The sequence below is a fragment of the Caloenas nicobarica genome, chromosome 5 (assembly GCF_036013445.1).
Source record: "Caloenas nicobarica isolate bCalNic1 chromosome 5, bCalNic1.hap1, whole genome shotgun sequence".
NCBI classification, from domain to species: Eukaryota; Metazoa; Chordata; class Aves; order Columbiformes; family Columbidae; genus Caloenas; species Caloenas nicobarica.
The window spans coordinates 31,926,922-31,948,561 of NC_088249.1; the positions used below are offsets into that span (position 1 = coordinate 31,926,922).

Here is a 21,640-nt window from a genome sequence, read left to right on the forward strand (position 1 = left end):
AAGTCTTTCAGGTATTAGACTTCCTGTGTTTTTGCAAATTTGACTTTATGCTTAAGTTTGAAGTAGGTTAACTACTGATACAGAAAAGAAATAATAGAGCAGGCTACTCTAATAGTCTGCTAACATAAATTTCATGACACTACGGACAGCACTGCCTAATGCACACTTTAACAGCAGAGAAGGCTACGCACATCTTCAAAAATACTTAACTATAGTATTTTGCATTTCTATTGCAGCAATGGCCAAGGAAAGAGTAGTTGCTATTCCATAATGCACTATACACATATTATATAAGGTGGCAAACCTTCTCTTTAGTTTGTATTTCTCAGAAATATTCTGGCAGCCAAAATTCTCACAGCCTGGTAAAATAATTACTGAGAATGTGAATATTCTGAGGCTGGAATTACACTGATATAACCATATCAGGAGCATCTGATAATAGCACAGCACTAAGAATACCTACAGCTGATGGAGCAGCAACTATAAGGTAAAAGAACAAATTAATCAACCAAATATAAATTCCCAGTAAAACCCCCATTCACCTCATGAATACAAAAATCTTGCCCATGAAACCCATTTCCTACCTACGAAATAACAGCAGACTGCCAACCAGATGTGGTTACTCCCTCATCTCATGTTGCAGAAGTTTGTACCGCAAAGGAGACTCTGGCTTCCCAGTTTTCTCATGTACCTGGTCCAAAGTGTGCATGTGCGTGCATATCTGGTTTAGATCTTTTTATCTTCACTTTTAAAATATTGGAAAAAACTAACATTGCAGAATCAAGAGCTAAAAAACTAGGAGACATCATACAACCGTGTAACCTTTTTGTTTAGTTTCCTTCCAGTGGGTTTCATGATATAATCTTCAATATAACATGATTACAATCTGCTTTTCCAACTTATTTGAATTAAAACGTAATACAAGGGAAAGCATGAAACTTTGCATTTTGCATTTTCAAATCCTCAGCTGCCCGAATTTGCAACTTATACAATAAATTTAATATTATATATTAACACAGCTTTCTTGAGCAACCGCCCTTCAAAAGGTGTCAGTAGTCACAATATTATGTGGAACGGGCTGCTCTGGAAAGCCAGTATGGGTCATCAAGCTCTCAGAGCAATTAAAATAGCCAAGGGGAGAAGTAGAATTTTTTCTTTTTTTCCAGCTGATGACTTCAAACAAGCACCCTCCTCTCTGTACAGTTACACACGACAGTATCACTAAAATTCAAAGAAAATTTTTCAAGTGTTTATTATATAAACGATTTATCACTTTTTCTTAGGGAATGAAATGGTGTATTTTCAGCCCAAAAGATAAACACTCAAGAAGAGCCATTAAGTGTCGAAAATTGGAAAATTAGATGTTATGCAACTTAATAACAGAAGTCATGCTGCTCCACAGAAGTTAGTCATTGCTATAGCATCTTTCCATTTTCAGAAACAGGGTACTTGATGTCAAAATATTAAAACTATCTCATAAGTAATAGCACGGATTTAGTATTAAAAAGAAGATCGAAGTCTCAGGGTAAATCTTCTTTTGAAAGCATTTATTGATCCTTCCTTCACAGCACTGTTCACCATTTCTGTAAAGCAATACTTTTGAGAATGGTGATGTAAGCAATGAATAAGTCACAATGACAAGTGGGTAATAAATAATGACTGACAGACTTGCCCTAAGAACACAGGAGTGGTCTCTAAAGGGTAAGGATAATGCTAAAGGTGGCAAAAAGGGTTATTATAGCACAAAACTAGCAAAATTACTGGCAACCTGTAGAGGTCTAAAGAAAGTTAAGGAACATGAAAGAAAAAAGCATTACTGGATCTTACAAAACAGACTGTAGCAGAATGAAACATGACTACATGACAAGGCTAATAAATGAATCCCAGCAATTATAAACCAAAAGTTATCTAGCTCTGTAAAATCACAAACTTTACAGGCTAAACTCAAGTTCCACAAAATATTATATATCTGTACACATTAATCCTTTCTTTGTGCTGGTACATTGTCCAGGGAGCACAGAAGCCGAAGAAGGCCAAGAAGACAAAGCTAAGTCAGGTAGTTTAATGCACCTACTTGGATGACATATTCTGTAATAAACTGTGCCTTCCCGAAATACAATGGTATCACTATTCTGAATACCGGAAGTACATAACAAAAAAAAAAGGCCCAAAACCATCAAATATAGTATCAAATACAGCTTATCAAGTCACTGTGTAGGCAGAACAACAGAAGAAAAAAGAATAGGGGCTGTGGAAAACACAGCAGACAACAAAGAAATGACTAAGAAATGTAGAACAAACAAGTCCATAAGAAAATACTTCAAAGGAAGGGTGTTCATTTGTTCTTAGTCCCTAACTCCTCAGTATCTACTAAGACTTCACAGCCGTTCTGAGAATATTATCTCTACTTCCTATAGATATAAAAACAGACAGGCCACCAAGTATACAAGGAAAACCTAAAAACTCACTTTTTTCTTTAAAACTACCATGCTGTCAAAGATTCTCACTCATGCGATCAAGTTCCACAGAAAGAATGTCTTAAAAGCAGAAGAAAAATTGTCTTAATTTAAAAGAATATCCTAAAAAAAGGAGGTCTTAAAACTCAGATTTAATCGTAAAGACCACCCTGGGGTCATAAACTAAAATTCTCACGAATGTCTCCAGTGAGAAAACTCAGTATTTCCTGTTGTTATGTCAAATAATGTCCCATTTTAGATTGCAATATTTATTTTTCTTCTTATAACAAGTGTTACAGGGTAGGCAACTGTTAACCTAGTAAATTGGAGTAGATATTTTCTAGATAAAAAATATTCCCAACATTCAGTCTCCACATCCTTTGGTATTTAGGAGTCAAAGAAATACTGGAAATAAAAATTAAGATGACCTTCAGAAATACCCTTAACTATCCTGCAACGGCTCAGATTTCATTAAAGGATATTTGAAAATTATTTTAGTGATCACACTCAATTAAGTTATTTGAAAAGAAGCATTTTCAACTAGAGATCTACCTTAAACATATATTCTCCTTCATTAAATATTTCAGACAGGAATCACATAATCCAACTAGATGAAGTATGGTATTTTGGGGGGAAGTAACGATTGTAGGATGAGGTAAAATGATCACTGGCATTTTAACTAGAAAGATAAAAGCACGTGGACTAAACAGGACAATTCCTATAAGCATCTGCAGTGGCTGCTCTGTCAGATCTCTGCCAGCTCTTAGTGGACAGAAAAGCTGCAATTCATCATCTCCAACAATGTAATCTACATTTATCACTATTTTAATTATGTTGAATCTTAATTTGCTAGTTTCATTGCAAGAAAATACACCTTATTATTTTTCCAAATAGACAGTATCTTATCTTTCTCAAAGGCTGCAGTTTAAAATTAAATCCTTCTCTCATTGCCAACCAGATCACACTTATAACAAATCATCTGTATCTGTTTTCTTCATTAAAGTATTATTTTGATTAATAATTCATTTTCTAAGCAAAATTCCCACTGATCTGAATGACAGATTTGTCTAAAGAGAGAGAACGGTGATGCAGTTCCATAGAAAAGATTAAAATCTAAAGTAGATATTTACTTTAAAGTAGAAATCTATATCACCTCTTTTTTCTGATACTCAATTTCTGCCCTTTCTTCATGAAGTAAACTCTCAAGATCACTTTAAAAATTTTAACTGGTTTGGCCAGATTGTAGAAAAAAAATAACACTTGTTTTATTGCACGAATGAAGAAACTCATTAACAAAAATGAAACAAAAAAGCCCAATACTTAAGATTAGCAATAATTATGCATCAGTGCAAGTACGGAGCTCGATTCAGAGTTTCAGTTAAATTTAGAGTGAAGCCATAATGACCAAATTTAACATTGCTTTTTTGCCAGTAGAATAATAGTTGCTTTACTCAAAAAACATGGGTCACCTTTTTAACTTCTGTAATCATTTTAGTTAATGGTTAGTAAATAAGGGATATTTTCTGGATTAGCCAGTACACATTCTGCCAGCAACATTTCAGTACATAAAATCTCATGGTAAAAAGTAAAGATGTCATATAACTAGAGGCTAGAGATAAACAGGCAGACAAAAATCAAAGCTTCTGCACACTACATTTCTGAATCATCTCACCTCTTAATTTAGTCTTCATCATAATTTATTGCTAGATCTCAAACACTGCAAGGAATGGTTTGTGACGTACTATTTACTCCATCAAAATTCTTATCACTTATTACAAAGAAAAAATAGTCTTCAGGAGTAGAAAGCTGGTGTGTTTATCTGCTGTTCCAAACAAACTAAGGCATGTGGGCAGTCTTGTATTTTACATAAATCATTAGAGATACAGAATGTTTTGAATAGCCATCAATGGTTACATCATTAACTATAATTTACTGCAATGACTTATGATTTTAATTTCATAGAAGTGCATTAAGAGTGTGTTCTACACATACATTAACACTCCCCATCATAAAATAAAACCATTTAACTTTTCACAGAGTGACTTTTATGATGCTGTTACAGAAGAAACTAATTGTAGTTAAAGCATTTATTTTTTAAAAGGTCATGCTTTTTTATTGTAGTTTATAATATTTAAATGGCAGCGTATGAGTGTGAATGTGCATATACATGAATGTGGGGAACATGTGTGTTCAATACTGAACCCGTCCTGCAAGTTCTGGAGAAAACACAGAACAAAATGTTATTTGCATATTAAGCTATAATGAGGTAAAAGAGAAATCTAAATTGTAAATGAGTTTTGGAGATAAGTCAATGCTAATGAACAACAATTACTTCAGTCACTGTGTGAATTAAAACAACATCATTAATAAAGCTTAGGTGTTCCGCTGGTGACCATGTCTTTAGTCCCTGGCAGATCATGCAGGACCTAGTCTAGGAGAAGCAGCAAACACAAAGGAAGCAAGTTTTAAATCATTTTGTTTTGAAGCACCACTTCAAACAAAAACTTCAGGAAAGCCTACATAACTCAGAAAATCCCATCTAGTTTTAATGATTGCCATGAATGCCTGATAAAATTTCAGATTTTCACTAGATAATGACAAGAGAGCTTATAAACCTAAAAGATGCCTCAGAATAGTCTCCTTTGTTCTCTTTCTTGCATGTAAAACAGTCAGTGAACAATCAAAATGTTTCCTTAAGCAAAAAAGGGCTTTTGTTTGAGCTAAAAATAAGTCTAAACATCCTGTTCTTCACCTGAACGTTCTAAACTAGCTGTAGGCAGTAACCATGTAGGGAGAAACTACAGAGGGCACTGTTGTATCAGTTATCAAGAGTTACAATGGTGACAGGGCTAAAGAACAGAAGACTGTCAGGAAAATAAATAAGTAACTAAAGAAAGAATCCGGAGTTAGGAGAGCATGCAAATGCACTAAACCTAAAACAATAATAAGGCGGAAAGACTGAAGCTGTATTTCTGAAGGAAAATGGACTGAAAAAAAAAGTTCACATAACAGACTGTCAAGCTGGCAAGAATGCTGCAGTGCACACATTTGGCATTTTCCTTTGTAGTTCTTTCCATGGAAAAGGTAACTAATCATTGCAGCGCCTTATCCTTTGCAAACAGCAACCTATTACTGGAATCCCACTCATAATCAATATGAAAATGAGCGATGACTATTATGCAATTCTTCCACAGACAGAATTTATCAACAGAAAGAGTATCTCCATACTGTACAGTCCTTTTACTGTGTAGAAGGCCAGTCCTGTTTTATTCCTTTTCATAATGACAGTGACAAATCAACCATTTCTATTTTGAAAATGGTAACGTTGGTGCAATATAAACCAAATGAAATCCCAGCCTTTCCAGAAGAAGCACCTTTAAATATGCTGATCAGAAACAGTAAGTGTTCAGTTGAAAATAACGTAACCATGCAATTGCTGTAGGTATGACATTCATATCAAAGGGGAGTGGTGTTAAGTAAGTCAGCTTAAATAACTTAGTTTTTGTGTAAGAAAGCAAAATTATTTTTACATAAAGCATGAGCTTCAGAGAGAAAAATATTTATGAAGACAAATTTGATAAATGTTTTACTGTTCATTTGCATGAAAGCTCATCTGTCCTTGATTGTATTTTATTAGAGCTAACCCCAATTACATTTCATTAAACACTAATAAATTTTAAAAAACATATTACCTCTGCCTAATGAGAAGTGTAAATAATATAAAGCAGACGGTTACTTCACCACAGAATAAGATAATTCATTTTATATATTTTTCATTTTTATCCTTAGAAAGCATGATGAAGATGCCAAGTAAGAAGCCAAAGTACCGAAGTAAGATATGGATAGTACCATCTACTTAAATGAAATTGTAGAGAAGAAAGGTGTTGATCTTCTTCAACACTCTGGTGGCAAAACCCTGGTGGCAGCATATTTTACAGTACTACAGCAAAAAACAGGACTTTTATGAACATTGACTCAAATTCACATTTAAAGAGCAAAGGCTACATGGAAGGTACTTTCAAATTAAGTTAAGCAATAACTTCACAATAAACCAAAGAATAAATTTTAACATGGAAGATGCTCGGGCAAACAAAATATCTCCCAGAAAACTGTCTACAACTGTGAGAATGAATGAACAAAACAAAACCAAAACCACAGACAGTGCCTATGGATACTCACTCACATCCACCTGCAGAAGAACTGTGATGGCAACTGTGGAGGAATTGTGTCTCTGAGCATGCAAAGGCAGAGGGACTACATGAAAGGGAATGGCCACGGAAAATGAAAATCCAATATTTTTTTTAAATTGCAAAATCAGACAACACAAATACATTTACCAAGCAAGACCCCAGTTCCTTCACAGACACTGAGACCTGGAATTCTTTCTAAGTGATTTAAGTAATTGCTTCAAGCAACTTGTTAAAAAAAAATTCAAAAAATCAATAAAACCAAAAACTAATGTGCATGTCACGAATGGGTTTCATCCAGGTTTTGCCACCTTTGGCCTCTAAACGGGTCCTGTATAAGCAATGTTAAGTGGAAATGTTAACTAAATTTCAAATTTGCATATATTCTGTCTTTAGCGTAAACCTGTTTCCAAATCAGAATTATTTTAAACTTGCTGAGCACACTACAAGTCTAGTAATCTGTTTAGCTCAGTTTTTTATTAGCATTGTTTCTAACAGTCTAGTTTTGCTAAAATACAGTTTCGAATCATTTTATTGTTTCCAGGTATTAATAAAATTTCAGTAGTATTACTTTTATACTCCTTTTGAAGTGTATATGACTGCAGGCAGGCAGGTCGCATGCATGTATACAAAACTAACAGTTAGATACACAATATTAATAAAAGAAATGTATCATGAGTCTAGGCTAAAACAGGTGAAATTCTCGAGTTAAGATACCTGTTTGTTCTATGTAAAATTTAACTGCATTTTAACTCAGAAATGTTGTAGTTCTTTCCTAGAGACGTGCAAATGGATCCAAATGGGGCTGTTACTGAAGCTGTTGAGTCTCTGCATGTCACTTAAATAAAATTCAAGCCATGAAAAAAGTTTTGATAACACTTACAAAATTGACTTAAACATTTTAATGTATTTTTCCATTTAACTACAATACTGAATGCCAAAATGTTAATAGGTAACTCTCTAAATATTCAAGATATTTAACAAGACATTTGAAGTTCCTTTCTCCCCATGCAATACAGCACATTAAAACCAATTTTACTATCCTAATTTATTCAAAGCTTGATTATGAGCAATAGCTTTGAGAAGAAATACAGCATTGTTGATTCATATACAAGCATTTCACTTAACTACATTGGATAATAGCAGTGCTCCTAAAGGAGTATAAAAGCAAAGTGATTAGAAGTCATTACTGTTAATTAGCATTCACTCTACATTGATAGGGATGAACCTTTTCTGTGCTGAACAATTGGAAAGCTTTTATCTGAAAGTCTGCCAAACCTGGTCAAGGTAGGCACTGAAATACAGTGTCAGTGACCAGTAAGTAGAATTCAAAACAACAAAAAAGTAAAACAAAATCTAAGGATGTATCATCATCCAATTAGTAAGATTCAGTTTTTAAACAGGAAAAGGTTTGAAGGGAATGAGTAAAACTGGAAACTCATACTTCACATTCTGCAATCTCACTGATAAAAGGAGGAAATGTGTGTTTATCAAACTTGCTGTGAGTGCACGGTTCATTTGGCATCCTGTAAACAATGCCTGGCTGCCCATTTCCAAACGCATGTGAGAATCTTGCAACCCAGAACATCATATTCAGCAGGCAAGGTCACACTAGAGATGCCCTGGAAATGGGAAATTAGGAAAACCTGGCAATCAGAGATTTAAAGCTGACCAGAACAAGCCCTCGGGCTTGCTTACCATCTTTCACCACCAGCCTGTCTGTCTCTGCTTATTCACTATTAACACAACAAGACTCAGAGTGAGTGAAAACAACTCCACACACCTAACAGGGAGAAATACAGTGACTTTTTTGTTTACATAAAGCTCAACATTTCTCACGGTAAGAAACTACCTCAAATATGTTGCTCAAGATCCCCTTCTGAAAACAAAAAAAAATTGACCCTTCCTGAACAGTTCAGATGAGACATGGAGAATTACAGGCATCCTGTTGATTAAATATTTCCTTGTTCCCATCTCCTTTTTAAATTCAAACTAAAACCAAAAAAACTAAACAAACCCTGTCTTGTGAATGGAACAAGATACATAATTATTTTTACACTGCTTAAAGCACTGCCAACTATGCAATTATTTCTTACTCTCTTCCTTTAATTCCCACTCTTATTCACTGCTGATGACAATGGTCATCCCTAGCTGGAGGAACCTACGGAGCTCCACTCCAGAATTAATTAAAAAAAAAATAACAAGAAGAAGAAAAAAAAAAAAATAACGTGATGACTGCAAACGGACAATTCAAATTCTCACAGATAAAAATCTAATCCTTACAAAAGGTAGAGGAACTTAATCTATGACATATTAAAAACCTCAGCAAATATTTTGTCTCAAAAAAAAAAATCTTACTTTATGAAGAAGCACACAATTATTTGTCTGTGTAGGTAGCCATTTCATACAGTTTCTAAAAGTTCACATTTAACTTTCATGCCTAAAGGCAAAAAGAAATGTGCTAAGAGATATGGTCTCCAAGTGTTCATCTAATCAACATGAGTAAGAGGGCCCAAAGTAAATTCCATTGCTTTCTCTATCACTGTTCCCTCTAACTGGGCACTGAAGATTTTTTAGGATGTTTTTTCAATACTGATGTTATAATTTCACTTGCTGTATATAAATTCTGTTTCAATTACTGAATTATATATTAAGTTAATCTATTAAAATATCAAGGGCACAGTATTCTTGATTTGCAATAATCTTAAAATATAGCAGAAAAAATTAAGGGGTGATTATTTTGGAAATTCAGCATAAAGAGAAAATACCTCTTCTTATAATTTAACCTTTTTCAAAAATCTTGAAAAACACACCTTTGAGGAATTAGTCTGTACTTCTACAAATTATTCAAATTGTAATAGGGAAAATATCGGATTTTCTTAGGCTGAAAACACGGGAAATGATGACTAGAACACAATTGTTCTGCACACTTCTGAACTCTCTGAATCTCATCAGTAAGAGAAGGAAGCTACCTACTTTGTCTGAATTTATAAACTGTAAAATAGTTTGGTGAACAGCATGCTGAGGTCCTCAAATTACAGATTATCGAAGTCAATAAACATTCCATAACTAATAATATTTAGATCTTTAAGACTCCTAAGAAAAATTGACAAATCTTATTCATATGATTTAAGAGTACACAATTAGTCTTTATCATGTAAATACTACCACTGAAGTCACAAGAACTACCAAGAGCTGGTTAAAATGGACATCTAAAAGCCAAATGACTATTTCTAAATACTTCATTGTCTCTTTTAAACACATTTTGTAACAGCGAAGACAGTGAAGCAATGCCTGCAGTTGAAAACGACATTACACCTACTCATGTATTTTTCCTGATAAGAGTATCTAGACATTTGGCTGTACATGAGCCACAGAAAGTCATGCGACTGAAGCCAGGAACTCATTTTACCCATCGGCCACAGCAGCTAAATTCTAGAGAAGGGCGAAAGGAAGACTGTTGCCTCAGCATGGAACAATATTGGCAATAATGGGGAACTGAAAGCTTTATGTTCTGTGAGGGAAACAATCCCTATACAAAGGCCACAGAAGAAGGCTGTATTTCATCCATTCATCTCAAACCTTGACTACCTGTTTACTGGAGAACTCCAAGTCTTAGGGAGTTTCACTGAATAATGATAGGACTCAAGTTACCTCTATTCCACCTGAACCTGCACAAAGTACTTTGTCTGAGACAAAGTATCTTCTTAAATAACATGCAAAATTACACAGCTATTGCAACTTTAACTCTCAGACAGGAATAATTCCTGTCTTCAGTAAACATCAGTCTGGGTCCATTTAAAAAATCACGATCCTGTCCTTAAAAATAACTATTAAATACATTAACTATTAAATATACATTTATTATTAAATACATTATTAAATAAATTTTCTTTCTTTCCCCTTCCATGTTACAGATAAAACGAAAGTGACACAAGCAAAGGCCATTATTATTAAAATGCTTCATACATCAAATATATCCAAGATCAATTCTTCTTTTTCAGCTGATGATCAGTGGATGATATCATAATTAATAACATCTCAGTCATGAGATGCAATATATTAAATTTCTTTCAAGTGTACTCTTTTTTGTAAGCTTATAGGTTCTGAACCCACAAAGTACACCACAAAAAGAACTCTGACAGAAATAATATGTTAAGACTGAAAATGCACTGAAAAGCAACCTGCATGCTTTATAATAAACATAGGGAAATATTACAAAGAAACTACAAATAGAATAAAAATTTTAAATACTAATTTCAAAAAACTCAAGTACTGAAAAGTGTTACTGAAAATGGTGAAAACAACAGCTAGAAGAAAAAAATGCTTTTACCAAGCTCAAGAATTCTACAAATTACTCCAGAAGTGGAAACTCGCTAAACAAAGCCAGAGCCTTCACAGAGCAGAGGAGGTAAGGCAAAAAAACTGGAAGAGGACAGTACTGTCTAATGAAACCCAGAACTGCAAGAAATTACCTTGCACTGATTTGCACAGTCTGGAGGCTGCTACAACCACTGCCCAAAACAGAAGTTTAGCCGTAGTTCCATGAGATACAAAGAATGCACCATTCAACCCACCTAACAGCGTTTCCATGTGTGCTTGCTTCAACCAATCATGTATTTATTATCTGGACAAAATCATCATTACATTGAAAAGGGGAGAAAGCAGTTAAATATGCCTATAATGAGCATGATGTTGTAGGAAAGTTTCACAAAAATGCCTCCATGCTCCAGCTTTTCCAACCAGTAAAGGGAAGAAAACAGTTTTCCCACACATCTCCTGGTTTCAAAGACAGCACCATGATAAAACCCTGAAGGATAACTCAGATAACTAAGAAACTCTAGTGCTTCCATGCTTTGCTGGAAAAAGCTCCAAGATGCAAAGTGATAAACACAGACAAACGAGAGCATTGGCAACCTCTATTCAGTAACATGGAAAAAAGATTAAATTATTTCTTAGAGTTCAGGATCGACATGTCTCACAAAGTGAATATTCTACTATCAGGTGAGGACTGCATAGCAAGATACCTTCAGACATCATATAAGTACTCTGATACGTTTCACTATATATATTGAATACAGAATCTAAAACAGGGCATTAGGGAGCTAAAAAGTAAATATGAATTTCCTTCACATCTATCAATCACCTGGGTTTGTGACAATAAAATTAGCAGGTTTGCAGTCATCGGCAGTCAATAGCACTTGCTGAGTCCCGTGAACTAGATAGAACAGGACCATTGTCCTGAGTTTCCCAGCACTGCAGGGGAGTATTTAACTTTTTAGAAATCTTGTTCCCATAACATTGTTTCGAAAAACATCAAATACCTTTGAATTCATACTGGTTTTTCAAATGTGGGGATTTTTTCAGTTTTTTACTAAACAAGTACTTGCAATACAAGTGCTCTTTACAAACTGAAAGTAAGGCACGCTATGTGATTTTGATCTGGACACACCTTTCCTGTATTCTTGGGCCCAAACCATTTGACAGAAAAACAAAGCTATGTTGGTTTGACCCATGTTTTGAAATTACGTCCACTCAAGGATGCATTTTGACAAGGCTTCCGCAGCTTCCACTGAATTCCTCCCCTTCCTTCAGCAGAATGCAAACTGAGCTCTCTGTTTAAAATTATTAACATCTGGGGAAAAAACCAATCCTCAATGATTAAGACTTACATAGTTGAGCTACAAAACTGCAGTTATAAATAAATGTGAAAAAAAAAAAAGCTTTCATAGTTACTGTTAACACATGAAAGAAAAATGTTAATGTCTTTTTCTTAAAACACCAAAGACTTACAGCTCCTGTAGTTTACATCCCCCTGATAATTTTGCAATTATTCATCAGAATATGGAAGACTTCTACTGAAGCTTTTGCACCAGGATTTCATAGATACATTTGATTGTAAAGGCATGGTTATCCAAATTCTAACATGAAGGCAGTATATTGTTAATATTTATGTCTATAAAATATCATACAGTAGAGTCAATATTTCTATACAGGAAATAAATAGTTATTTAGTTTTAGACAACTTGATAACATCTCTTTCAACAACAGTTATAATTACCATGTACAAACTTCCAAAGCAGACATCCATTTCTCCAAAGACAGCAAGAATTGAAAGGAAGTATCATCTTAATTGCCACTAATCTGCCCATTTTTAATTAAGGTGATCAGAAATTTATTATCTTACCCAGAGGCAGAAAGCTATTAGCATGCAGCTTTAAGAGACGGCATGTACTAGTCCTTCTAATTTCCAATACTATCATGGTTCAAAAATAATTTAAATAATCTCTTTCAATTTCTGTACTGCATGATATGCAAATTCCATTTGAAATCTCCATGAAGCACTTTAGAGTATGATCATAGAATCACAGAATCACTTAGGTTGGAAAAGACCTTTAAGATCATCAAGCCCGACCGTAAACCCAACACTGTGAAAACCACCACTAAACCATGTCCCTAAGCACCACATCCACACATCTTTTAAACACCTCCAGGGACTGTGACTGAAGCACTTCCTTGGGCAGCCTGTTCCAATGCCTGACAACCCTTTTGGTGAACATATTTATCCTAACATCCAACCTAAACCTCCCCTGGCGCAAGTTGAGGCCATACAGCCTAAATGCACTGTTCTCCTGTTTAATAGCCTCAAACTCCAACATAGGTGCATGACCTTGATGTTACTTTAGAGGAACATGATTTCCCTATCAAAAATGTTTAGAAGATGTAACAATTGACTCCAATATGGTTCAGGAAGCACTCTGCACTCAAACCACATTCTTAGGTCATATCTGCAAGTTCATTTTTTTAAAACTGAACAAAGAATAACCCTGAAGCTTTTAGCTTCATGAATCTCAGTTCTCATTTAAATGGAGGAAAGGGGGCTAGAAAACAATCAATACCTGAATTGAAGACTAGAAATATCTTTAGCTGAAATTTCAGAAAGTAGTCTACCAGTTTGATCAATAAAATTAAATGTGTACTTATTTTTTTTAAATAGTCATTAATATGATTTTCTGAACATGGTATTGTTTTAGTACTGTGCACTGCAGTCATTAACACAATTAACTGGAACAGACATAGCATGTTCACTCAAAATTTGTGTAAAACCTCTGGAGTCAATGGGAGGTTTTTATTTATTTCAATAAGATCTGATTTAACTCTGGTGTAAAATAAAGTACCACATGAAACATTTTCATAAAGAACAGAGATTAAATTTCAAGTGTTTTAGGGAATAAGATCATTATCTTCCTTTTAATGGTTTTCTAGCTAAAAAGGATTGATACATGTTATTACTCTTATATTAGAATATAGTTACAGCGCTACCAGAATGAAAATTATCATTGTAAAATATTCTGTAATACTTTGTGAATGATCTGCAACATACAAACAACAGATTCTGGTTTACAGAGCATAAGTGTACACAAATGGAGATGTCTTGACATTACTTTGCATACACTGATAAATGCACAAAACCCAAAAGATCTCTCATTCCTGTAATCAAGCAATGCATTACTTCAAATATGAAACTACATAAACATTTTATTTATACATAATTTTTACAATTATGTTTTTTGTAGTATATGCCAAGCACCTGTTACAGGTATTTTTATTAAATAGGAACAAGGTTTTGGCTTGAAATGGGGATTAATAAATCTGATTTATAATGCGGGAAAAGGAATAAAGTTATGCTACATATTTACAGTGCCAGGAAGAACAAAGGAATAGAAATAAAACTTGTAAAAGTGTTCAAATTTCTTCTCCAAGCTTTCCTTAAATACCCAAGTGGATAATTTACTTAAATTCATAAATGATTTAAGCAATATAATAGTCTCCAAGTATTTCATTCTTTTCATTCAGCATACCTTAACAAGTTTCAAAAGGTCGTAAAGGTCTTCAACCTCATCTTCCTGACATGTGGTATACACTCTTCCGGTATTTACACTGGTACCCTTTATGAAACCACGATAGAGTGGCAAATCCAGTGCCTCAGCATATAGGTCAATGGCGTGGTGTCCTACTGTCTGATACATGTAGCTGTCCAATTCATCAGTCAGCCCTGCCACAATTAAGAAACAATCATATTAGGTACATTATTTCAACAACCACAGATAATCATAATACTACAAAGCACTGAGAAAATCTAAATGTTAATAGTTTTCAGATCACAAACAGATGTTTGGTGACAATACCTCTATAAACATGGAAGGAAAAAAAAAATAGATTTCTCCACCCAACAGACATATGGAGAGGAAGACATCTGTCACAAACATGCTGCCTATTTGGAAATTGTGGTGTCTATTTCTTCCTTAGTATTCCTCCCTGCTTCATCCAAAACTCTCATAACAGTCCAATCCTGCTCCTAATATATGGTAATTTAAATAAGAACACAGTTCAGAGGCAGAAACCCAGATGCATTACAACATACTCAGAGCAAGAAATTTGGAATGCACTGTAATATTGAGAATAAGCAAAAGGTTGTCAAAATTTCCAAAAACTTTACTGTTAAAATTGTTATCCTGGTCATCAAGAAAGAAGAAGATATTATTTTAGCTCAAATTAAATAAAGGCAGACTGCTACAATGTTTTGACATTGCTTAATATACAAAAAGGAACAGGAATCTGTCATCATATCCAGGCTTTTTCTACCTTCACTCCTTTTAAAAATTAAGCTCAAAATGATAACAACTCTTTGCCACTATTTCCTTAACCAGGAGAAAAATCTAACTGAATTTTCTTACAAGCAGTTTGTAGCTAGCAGATTAAAAGAAACAAACAAAACAGTTAAAATTCAGACATCATGGATTAGAAGGAAATCTCAAACTATCTGATAAACTGTTCACATACATAATCTTCACCTCATTTACTAAAAGCTAACACATTTCACTATTTTGGTATTAATTTGTAATACTGGAACTTCTCTTAATTTACAGAGATACATCAAGCATCTCTGCTGTATACCTATATAGCACTTATTGCAGGGAGAAAGGTCTGTAATATTGATCAAGATAACTGATTTGTGATGAAACAATTAAGTCATGTCACATTGGATGCCACACAGCAGATATGCTGTTGCTCAAAATGGGCATAATCACAACTAACCAACCTAGACCAGAAGAGCTGCTTTAAGAAAACCTCAGTGTTTTTCAACATACATGAAAACAACAAGGTCTTTAAACTTATATTCACTTCAGAATACACAGTTTCTTCATTAATTGAGACTCTCCAGGCAACAGCCGTACAAGATAAAATAAAATGAATGGCATAGAATTCTCTATTGCCTGAAGCACCTCAATTAACTTTCCACAATATTTCCAACTACACACTTAAAGAGAGCATTTTATGATTTTAATGACAATATTCTACATTTCTGATGTGGATAAATTAGTTTAAAGACAACATATTTCAACAAGATTAGAGATTATTATATCCTAGCTACCCAGAAAATAAAAATTGTTCCTGTACTCCATAGCATTTGCCAGTTCCATTCGTGACTCACTTGTGATGGCAGCTCCCTTTTTCCTTCACTTTCTCTGTGTATCTTCCTTAGCATGCATTGAACAGTTAACCTATGTTAACACACTTTAACATTCTCCCTTACCAACTGGGAAACAACCCACTTCCCTTTAAAGTCTCCCTTTAAGCTCAATTTATGCTCTCATCTGACACAGAAGTACTCAGCTCACACTCTCACCTCACCACTGACTTAGGCTACCTGAGTTTCTCCCATTCCCTTTCACAGAAATCAGTCTAGGTGCAGCCTGTGAGGAACTGATAGAAAACTGGTCCAAGCTAAAAGGAAGGAAATAGGCAGGAAAAAGAAGTGCACAAAGGTCAATCCCAATTTGGATCAGTTCCTCAACTGAGTTAAAAAATGCTGGGTTAGAATAATGGAGGAAGATACACGAGGTTAAAAACAAATGAGCAACAGCAAAACTGCATATTTTTGGCAGATGGAATGGTTTATGACAGTTTAAAGCATTTATAGAAATACAGTGTTTCTTTTGCTTGATGATGTTCTCTACCACATTAAACTATTTGTCCTACTGAACTCAGACAGGATTATTCATATTTTCTGTTTCAAATTGTGTAAGCCATTCTCGTACTGATCTTCATCTTCTTGTATCTTTTCCACTTTCAGAAAAAATACATCTAATATGCATCCATAGCATTTTCTTTTTTCTACCTCTTTTAAGATCTCTAGATTGCACTTCGATATGCAAAACTATACACAAACACATCAAGCAATTTAATTCAGGCACAGCTGTGCCTCCATTGTTTCTAATTTCAAAAGAAAAGAAAAATCACCTCTAAAAAATGTGGCTTTCATACCTGTATTTTCAGCAGGTCTTAAATTGGCTAGAGCAACAACCTGATGGCCAGCAGCAACACACTGCATCATATTATAACAGCTGTCCTTCCCACCACTGTAAGAAGAAGAAAATAGTATCAATTAGAAGTATTGCTAAAAGTTTTACCTCTTACGACTTTTGCCTAACTACTTACAAAATCAGTATCATGAGAGCTGGTTACAAAGTTTTGAAATTAAAAAAAAGGTTGCAAAATTACTATATATGTATAGTGCCTACATACAGTATCCATGAAGCACATATCCAGTTCTGTATCTTATTACTAATCTGAAAGGTTCCATGAAGAACAGCCACTTACACTGGAATCCCTTCAGAACATGGACTGTCTTCTACTGCAGACATGAATTACTCTGTACTCATTACTAGATAACTTGGATTAAAAAACCAGTATCCACTCCAGAGAGCTGCCAGCATTAGCAATATTTTTAAATGAAGATTGTCATGTTAGGAATAACATTTATCCTTCATGTGATACTTTGCCTAAAGTTTCAACATTTTAAATGGACTTTCATTTCTCAAAAGCTGTAGTTATTGTAGGCAGTAGGTTCAGTTGACACTGCACTGAACATACAAAGATTTTACTGCATATAACTGCAAATAAAAATAATTACTGATGTAAAAAAATAGAAAACCAAACAGAACTATATTCTTCTCTGTGGCCAAGAGATGATACTCTAACACAGAGAATACAATTAATTTTGACATTCACTCAAGATCTACTGGAATCTTTTCCACTATCAGGAAAGACTCCAGCTCTCCTGGTGTAACTGAAATATAGTGCTTTTCATGGACATTCATTGCTATCAAAAGAAATATCACAGTCTAACAATAAAAATAAGAGTGCTCTAGAACACACACTGCTTACAAAATCCACATTTAGACTCATAGCCTTCTAAGTACAACTGCAAATGGAGATTCTCTGCAGCCAAGGCACAAAATCCAGTCCAGGGAAGGAACCGCAACAGAGATCTAGACCAGTTCTGTAAAATTGCATCTTGCCTTAGAGTCACTGAGACACAGACAGGAGAACGTATAGTATAAGCAGTCCATACTCATACTATAGACCGTCGGTTTCCTTGTGACCACACTATTACTAAAAAACTTCTTCATCATTCCAACATAAAGCTGCCACTTTTAACTAAGCCTCTATGCAAGAGCTTGAAAGTGTGTTACAGGACTATAACCATACACCTATTCCCCTCAATTTCTGCTTTTATCCATGCTAAAATTCTGTATGCTGACCTTAATTTGCGGTATAACGCAAACCTAAAGTAGAAATAGTATAAACAATATGGCATCCTTCCGTACTTAACAGAGTTTTGTACAGCAGTTGCTTATGTTTCAGTGTAAATATGATAATAGATGCTTAATTGAAGGTTCCATCTCTACCTGATACTATTCTCGTGTATACCTACAACTTTCTTCTAACCCATATATGGACAAAAAGAAATAAAAACCCACAAGTTCATTAATTCTGGATACTATGCTTGATAGCTTGAAAATGTCATTAGTATTCACTTCATAATGTGAAATTTCAGGCTTAACAGAATCATAATGAGACAAAGGCTCTTTTCTTTTTGAATGACTTCATTCTTAAAAATAAAAGCCTCCCACTACTTCTGATTTCAACTCCAAACACAACTTCAGAAAAATGATGACGGTGGATAATTGCCTATGCTGTTTACAGCATATCAGTATTATTTTTTTAAATAAAAAATGAAAAAGACACTAGAAAAAATTATTCACCTTTTCAATTTCTCAAAACACAGAGACATGTTAAGATGAGGCTACATTCAGATTTCCCACATTTGACCACCAATTACTTGATTGAAATTTGCAGAGTGCTCACTGGCTCACACGCTACTGTACCGTTCTTTCATCTTCTATATTACTGTTACCCTGGCCCTAAAAACTAACTGCACCGAGAAACAAAATGTAGCAGTGCCTACCTACAAGGCCTTCTAAGCTAGCTGGAAAACGCATTATGGTTCAGACCTATGAAGCCAGACAGCCCACGGTGTGGGAAGAAGGTGGACTCAGCCTCATCCCAGCCTGGCTGTTGTCTAATAGATTGTAAACAAACAAAACAAAACAAAAAAATAACCAGACCAAAAAAAAAAAAAAGCCTTAAGAAGAGGGATGAAGGCAGGTACTGAGGTGGCCTGAGGACTCCTCTCAATTCTAATCACAGAAAAAAAACATAAAACCTTTTTGTAGAAAACTGTTCAAAGTTGGCCCACAGTCAGGGTTAGGTTTGACAATGTCACAGGTATGGTAACAGGTAGGCTTATAAACAAACAAAATATTATATCAGCAGAAAAAAAAATATGGTAACCATAAAGATATAGGTCCATAAAAGACTTCCGAGCAAAATTCTGTTCTATTGACAAGTGTAACTGTTTACAGTAAGAAAATTCTGGAAGAATTAAAAAGTTGAAAAACATTGTATTTCAGGTAGAAGACTAGCTTTAAAATGCCTATGATTTAGCACAAAACACAATAAAGGTTTACCCCATAAAATACCACCTTAAAGCAAGACTATCAACTCTAAGTGTGGCCAACATTTTAGAAAAAAAAGAAACAAGTTAAAGCAGTTTCATATATAATCCTGACCTTTTAAAAAGCAAGAAGCACTTTTCAAATACTTTCTTCCCTCTGATCTTTGAGGCTAGCTCTGTTACAAAGATTTCAGACACTTTGATGTCTCTTTAAAACTCTTCTTAAAACTATTACTGAAACTAAATCCATCCTTGTAAAATTGTCCATTAAAATAGCAATTGTGTTAGAAACCTGTTTTTAGGATTTTATTTCACCCTGCCTTTTAACACATTCCCACGGTTAGAGAGTATCAAAATAAATAAATAAACCTCGAAGACAAAATCTTATCTATAAAACAAGAAAAAGCACTGAAACTGATTTTCCTACTCTGTGTTTAAGCAAATCTTAAAAAACATATATAATATCTGCTGTATTTTTCATCTTTGGAGGAGGTTTTGAATGATTTGCAATTGTTGTGGACAAACCGTAACTTCAACAATGTTTGACATTAGACATTGTCTGAGAGAACTTCATACATTAAATGTTAAGATTTCAGTAAATAGTTACTCCACCCAAAAATAAAAACACACCACTCACATCCACACAATCTTTTTCCATGTACGGGTTGTTTTTAATTACTTATTATTTCTCGAGAAAAAAACACACCTGTCTTTGTTAGAAAATGTAAATCTCTTCCAAAAAAAAAAAATGCAGAGAAAGCTATTTACAGTACAAGAACTACAGATATTGACAAAAAGCGGCAGGAGTCGGGGACGGACACACACACACACACAGCCGCCCCTGACAGTCCTGTATCCAACTGCTACTATTTAAACAAATAAGCTTCATGTTTTTAAAAACGAGCAAATGAAATCTCAAAAGACACACTAGCAAAATCTATCGTTAAGAGTTCAGAAAATTTGTCCTAAGACAGCTTTAAGATATTTGGAAAGGCAAAGCACCTGGAAATTGCACTGCAAATGCCCAGAACTCCCTCAAACTGAAGGGCGGGGGCAGGGGCTCTGCACCCAGGGGACACGGCGGCTCCCGCCGCCGCCTCCCCCGCAACACGCCGGCGGCTCCGGCGGCTCCGGCGGCTCCGGGCCCTCCCGCCCCACAGCCCGGCTCCCTCCGCACTGCAGGCGGCTGACTCGGGGGACCGGGATAACGGGCAGCAGGCGATGGAGGAAAACAATTTGGGGTGTTGTTTTGTGGTGTGCTTTTTTTTTTTGATAAGACACTCGTAGTTCTTAAACGTCCCGGGAACAAGGCAAGAGCAGGAGAGAAACTGTTGCAGCTTCACGCTGCCTGCGGGCGGGGAGCACCTCCGCCCGGCACTCAGGCGCAGCGAGCGAGCGGGCACCCGGCTCAGAGCGAAGCCCCGCAGCCCGCCCGCGCCGGTCAGGGGGCGGCAGGAAACGCACGGGCGGGAAGGGCCGGCGCAGGCGGGTCTCCCAGGCGGCGCTGGGGGGAGCGCGACCCCCCGGGGCTGCTCCGGAGCGGGCGGGCCCGGCCTCTGCGCGCGCCCTCCCTCCGCCTGCCAGACGCCCCTCGCTCGCCCGCATGGGCGCTCCCTCAGCCCGTTACCTGATTAACGCCACTACTCTCATGTTGCTCACGGGCCCGGGGCGGGTAACACTAACGGGCGGTGCGTGACAGCTGCGACAGGCAGGGGGGAAGGAGCACGCCCGACCGCGCTGGGCCGCACACGCCGCCGGCTTCTCCGTTGCTACCGCTACCGCGTGGCCGCCTCCCCTCAGCGGGCCCTCCTCCCCGGGCAGCCCGGGAGACTGCCTGAGCAACCGGGAAGCGCGGCAGGCCGCCGCCTCTCCGTGCCCGGGAGAGGCCCGCAGCCCACGCAGCGGCCCCGCCAGCCTGCCGCGGCGGCGGGGGCCGGTGCAGCCCGAGCGGGGCGGGGTGGAGGGCGCGGCCGCGGAGGCAGCGCGCGGGGCGCCTATGGAGGGCAGGACGGCCGCGCTGGTAGGCCCGGGCGGGCTGCCCGCTGGCGGGGCGGCTGCGGCATCGCCCCAGCGCGCCTGTCTCTGCCCGCCGTTTGCCTTCTCGCCTGCTGCCTACAGCAACGCACCTGCCC

The 21,640-nt window shown here is 36.5% G+C and overlaps 1 protein-coding gene across 1 annotated transcript in view; it reads right to left on the reverse strand.

Moving 5' to 3' along the window:
* Window positions 1-21,290, reverse strand: part of DPH6 (diphthamine biosynthesis 6) — a 199,205-nt gene extending 177,915 nt beyond the window's left edge. Inside the window, exons 1-3 of the mRNA XM_065636214.1 lie at window positions 21,136-21,290; window positions 16,973-17,067; window positions 14,506-14,699 (exon numbers count right to left, since the gene is read on the reverse strand). Coding sequence (XP_065492286.1) covers window positions 14,506-14,699; window positions 16,973-17,067; window positions 21,136-21,158 — 312 coding nt within the window. The 5' untranslated portion in view covers window positions 21,159-21,290. The remainder of the gene's footprint in view (window positions 1-14,505; window positions 14,700-16,972; window positions 17,068-21,135) is intronic.
* Between the last annotated feature and the right edge of the window lie 350 nt (window positions 21,291-21,640).